Raw genomic sequence first — 5,138 nt, 5'->3', positions numbered from 1 at the left:
AGGCCTTCAGACTGTGGGATCTGCAGAGGAACATACAAGCCAATGATCTGCCCTAGTGGAAGGTGCAGGCCTAGGTAAGGGGTTGTAGTTTGAACAGGGGAGAGAGGGAATGGGGCTTAAGTTAGCATGGGTTCACAGATGCTGGAGTTGTTTAGAAAGATCCCTTACCTGTTGCCCTCAGGCAGCAGATCTCCTGGGAGCCCTTCAGACTGTGGGGTCTGCAAAGGAACAGACAAGCTGATTTTCTGTTCCAGCAGAAGGCCAGGACAGGAATGGGTCACAGGTTTTAAACCTAGTGATATGGTAACATTGATGATCACTTTTTCCCTCCAATGCAAAGTACATTTTTGTGCCATGAACACTAGTCAGTAAGGGTCAAGCTTCGAGTTGGGTACCAGTTTGATTTCTCTATGTTCAATGTTTTATGAATTTTCATTTTATTGTTTTTCTTGTTTGATTTTTGTTTTGTTTTGATGGCTTTGTGGAAGTGGTTTGGAGATAGTAAGAACATGAATCATGATGTTTAGTGGGTAGTGAGGTAGAAAGAATTTGGAAGAACATGGAGGAGGGGGAAAGCATGAGGTAAAATCTGAAAAAATATATATTTTTTTAAAACTTCAAAATGGGTTTCTAATATTTCATCTAGAATTAAACAAAAGTTTGTAAAAACCAGGTACTAAATTCCTATAATCTCAACATTTTGAGCCTATGGGAGATGAATATTAAATGTCAGGGATGAATAAACCTAATGTCTTAAATCTCATTAAGTGATATTAAACTTCAGGAAAAGCAAGCCAAGAAACACCCAAGAGGATTATGCAATTTACTATATCTTAGACCCACATGTCCAAGGGAGACTTTTAAAGTTAGGAAATGTGTCCATTTGAAGCTATGCACAGAGGAAAGCTGAGAGGACGTCATGGGATGAGAAGACAAAATAGCTTGCTCATGTATAAGGTCCTGGCTTATACTGACCCCAGAGATATTCAGGTGAGTCACCACAGGGCTTGGACATCTCTTCTAATTTCTGTTTATTCCATTCATCTTTTGTCTCTTCCTAGAGTGGGAAGCACTGGTTAAAAACAAAACAAAACAAAACAAAACAAACAAACAAACAAACAAACCAAACCCTGAGTATTCAGACCTTAGAGCCACCCAGAAAGTGACAAAAACCTAGTGGGGTCCCCTTGATGCCACAAGTAACAGGGAACAATTTCTACTATTTTCTTTCATAACTGATAATAGAAAAACCATCATCTTACTTCATAGGAAACTACTGGAAACACATAAGCTGCCTGGATGCAACTACCTCCATCTCAGAGCACACTTGCAGATAAGAGGAAGAAATACAACCCCCCTGACACCTGACATTGCACAGATCCCTGAAACACTGCAGCAACTTAACCAAACAAACCAATTAACTGCTGTCAAGGTAAACTACATCTGATCTCCCCAACTGTAGTGAAGCATCTTCAGGCTTTAAGCAGCCAAGGGAAGCTGAAGTGGTCAGGTAACTAGATTTCTTAGAACCTGAGGTAAGGATGTATCTCAAGATCAGAAGATACAGAACCAGATTTCTTGATCTCCTTTTCCTTCTTGTCTATTTTTATGTTTTTTAAAAAAATATTAACAAGGATAAAAGGCTTTGCAATGCTGAGAAGGGGAAATGGTGAATCTAATAAATCATGGACATGTATGAAATTTTTGAAAGAACAAAATTTATTTTTAAAATATTATTTAATACTAAATCATGGAATATAGAATCAATTAGGATTGACAGAGATTCCGTCTTATAATCTATACCTGGGTACTTCCTCTCTTGTTGAAATCTTAACATAGATCTTTAGACCTTGTGGATGTTGCTAACATTGAATAATGATGAAACCTCCCAAAAAGCCATCCAATGCAAAGAAATATTTGTTTAAAATTTTCATACCATTTAACTGCTCAGTTATGAACTGCCAACAGAGGGGCCAATGGAAATGAATGAAATGCCAATATACATATGTCATGCTCAATGACTTGTAGAAGCTGAGTTATAAACACATAATTAAAAACATAGATCCTGAAAAAATGAAATGTGATAAAACCCAATATCAGTATTTCACTGAAATCAGTTTAGAGATTCATATTCAATGTTTTCTTTTCAGAAAATGAACTAAAACATTTAGGGCCATTTTCTAAACATTATACTATAATAAAAACACATTAGGATATTTCTTTGACCTTAAGAAAGACATTTAAATTTCTGGAAAGTTGTTCCAGATTTAGTATCCTAAGTTGTACCTTGTGAAATGATCTCTTAATGTTTATACTACCTATTCTGAACATAGATAGATCTTTATGATGATTCAACAAAGAAAAAGACAGAACAATAGCAGAGAGACAGTGAGATGGAGAGAGAGGTGTAAATCAAGAATTAAAGCTATTTGGAAAGATTCCATGTTGTTAGAGTCATGCTGGGTAGCATAAGTGGCTACTCACATGACCATTAGCAAATTGAGTTCATATTACCAAAACTTCACTAACTGTATGTTTTGTAGGCAACTAAGAAGTCCGCACGGAATGGAAGTCTTCAACTCCACCTTGGGAAGTGGCTTCATTTTGGTGGGAATTCTGGATGACAGTGGTTTTCCAGAACTGCTCTGTGCCATTATCACAGCGCTGTACTTTTTAGCCTTGACCAGCAATGGACTGCTGCTGCTGGTCATCACCATGGATGCCCGACTCCACGTGCCCATGTACCTTCTGCTCTGGCAGCTCTCTCTCATGGACCTCCTCCAACCATCAGTTATCACTCCCAAGGCCATACTAGATTTTCTTCTCAAAGATAACACTATCTCATTTGGGGGATGTGCCCTTCAGATGTTCCTGGCACTGACGCTTGGTAGTGCAGAGGACCTCCTTCTGTCCTTTATGGCCTATGACAGGTATGTGGCCATTTGTCATCCTCTGAACTACACAATCCTAATGAGTCAGAAAGTCTGCTGTCTCATGATAGCGACCTCATGGATTCTTGCATCTCTCAGTGCTCTAGGATATAGCACGTACACCATGCAGTATCCTTTCTGCAAGTCGAGGCAGATCAGACACCTCTTCTGTGAGATTCCACCCTTGCTGAAGCTGGCCTGTGGAGACACTTCCACATATGAACTCATGGTTTATTTGATGGGTGTGACCTTGCTCTTTCCTGCTCTTGCTGCCATCCTGACCTCCTACTCACTAATTCTGCTTACTGTGCTCCATATGCCCTCAAATGAGGGCAGGAAGAAAGCCCTTGTCACCTGCTCTTCCCATCTGACTGTGGTTGGGATGTGGTATGGGGGTGCTATTGTCATGTATATCCTGCCTAGTTCCTTCCACAGCCCCAAACAAGACAATATCAGCTCAGTTTTCTACATGATTGTCACTCCAGCTCTGAATCCCCTCATCTACAGCCTGAGGAATAATGAGGTCATTGAGGCTTTGAGAAGAGTCCTGGGAAAAAAGTTTTCAGTACATTCTACAGTCTAGATATTTCTAATAGTTTATTCCTCCTAAAAATAAAAAGATTTTAACTATGAATGAAATACTACTGAAAAAATCAGGAGAGTAAAAGTGTTGTTTGATAGATTATGAATGAGATACAACAAACATTTCAAATACTCTGGATATTATGAGGTATTTTATAAAATGAAGTCCACCATACTTCAAATTATTTCCTATGCCTTTAAAAGTTATATGTCATTTTCAAATGTAACTGCTTTAGTTAGTTTAAAATTGGCCTCACCTTACCACCTGGACAGTGCCCCTGAGATTTGAATTCCTTATTGGACCAAAAAACCAGAAAACATAGTTTCACGTAGGTAGCTCATGTATTAATTGAAAAAGATTCTTCAGATTTGCTTAAATATTAAACTAACTAATCTCGGCCAAAAAATGTAACATTAAAGTGACTATTTTACTTAAGAAGTTTGCCTCATGTTCATTCTTTCTTCTTACCAAGTATCTGCATTCATGGATATTTCTTTGATTTTATAAAAAACCTTAAACTCTCCTCTCCATTCTTCTCTCCGCTCCTCATCGCTCCTATCCTCTCCACTCCTCCTCCACTCTTGTATACAATTTCCTTTCATCTTTTCTCTTTTCTCTTTTCTTTCCTTTTCTTTTTTCATTGATTCGAATTGAACACTTACCATTCTAGCCTATGAATAATGCAAGCAGACAGTATTTGTCCAACACTCCTAACATAGTAAAATATCTCAACAATCACAAAGAATCTATATATTTACTGTTAGCCTAGATATAGACATTTTATAATCTGTACACCTCAAAATATCATATGGTACTCCACATGCCCACATTTTATAGCTTTTGTATTGAACTGAAACGTGAGACAGGATGGTAATCAGGGGTACAATTGTCAGTGAATGCTCTCATGGATATGGGGAAAGGAATATTTTATTGGTGGGGAGTATAAACTATCACAGCTGCTTTAGAAAACAGACAGAAGATTTCTCAAAAATAAAAACCCTACAAATAGATAAATAAAGAATTTGAAGAGAAAATAAATTTAAATTTGAAAAATAGGATAAAGGGGAATACGTTGTTCTTCTTAACTTAAATATGTAGTACTATGTGGTTGGTATTGCTGTTTGTAGAAACTGATTCTTTCCTGATTGTTTTAACAAAAAGAAAATATTATAATCCCTTTAATATAGCACTAAACAAAGTTCTTATTAAATTGAACTCATAGAAGGTGAAAATAGAATAGTGCTTAAAATCGACTGGGGAGAGTTGTAGGTGAGGGAGAGGAAAGCTGGATATTAGCATAGAGATTATGCATGATTACTGAGTGGAAAGCTGACCATAGATTGCTGTAATATTTAGTGCATTTGTTCCATAAGTCAGAAGAAAGAATTTAAGAAGCATTCATCATAATCAATAAACATTTGAGGAGATAAATACCTTAATATGATTTGAATAGTATAGAATGAATACAGGTACAGAAGCATACTAAGATATAAATGTGGGTTTGGTTTCTATGTAACAGTTAAAATAAATAAAAATAAGTTTTCAGGGAAAATAGATAGAAGTTAGTATCCTAGAAGTAAGTAGTATGAGTAAATCTTGCAGTCGTTTAGATGAATTTCCTTCCA

General features: G+C 36.9%; 1 protein-coding gene across 1 annotated transcript; it reads left to right on the top strand.

Moving 5' to 3' along the window:
* The first annotated feature begins 922 nt into the window (after window positions 1–922).
* LOC110331530 (olfactory receptor 2AG1-like) lies at window positions 923–3,514 on the top strand. The gene is made up of 3 exons (XM_021212221.1): window positions 923–990; window positions 1,270–1,432; window positions 2,544–3,514. The coding sequence occupies exon 3, from the start codon at window positions 2,566–2,568 to the stop codon at window positions 3,511–3,513; it is 948 nt and encodes a 315-aa protein (XP_021067880.1). The 5' UTR covers window positions 923–990; window positions 1,270–1,432; window positions 2,544–2,565; the 3' UTR covers window position 3,514.
* The last annotated feature ends 1,624 nt before the right edge of the window (window positions 3,515–5,138 follow it).

This window comes from Mus pahari, chromosome 1 (genome assembly GCF_900095145.1).
Source record: "Mus pahari chromosome 1, PAHARI_EIJ_v1.1, whole genome shotgun sequence".
Lineage (NCBI taxonomy): Eukaryota > Metazoa > Chordata > Mammalia > Rodentia > Muridae > Mus > Mus pahari.
Note: the sequence above shows the minus strand (reverse complement) of the source record. Positions and strands in the feature narration are given on the sequence as shown.

What these genes read in the sequence shown, in the direction of transcription:
- LOC110331530 (XM_021212221.1), top strand. Translation starts at nt 2,566, where the DNA reads ATGGAAGTCTTCAACTCCACCTTGGGAAGTGGCTTCATTTTGGTGGGA.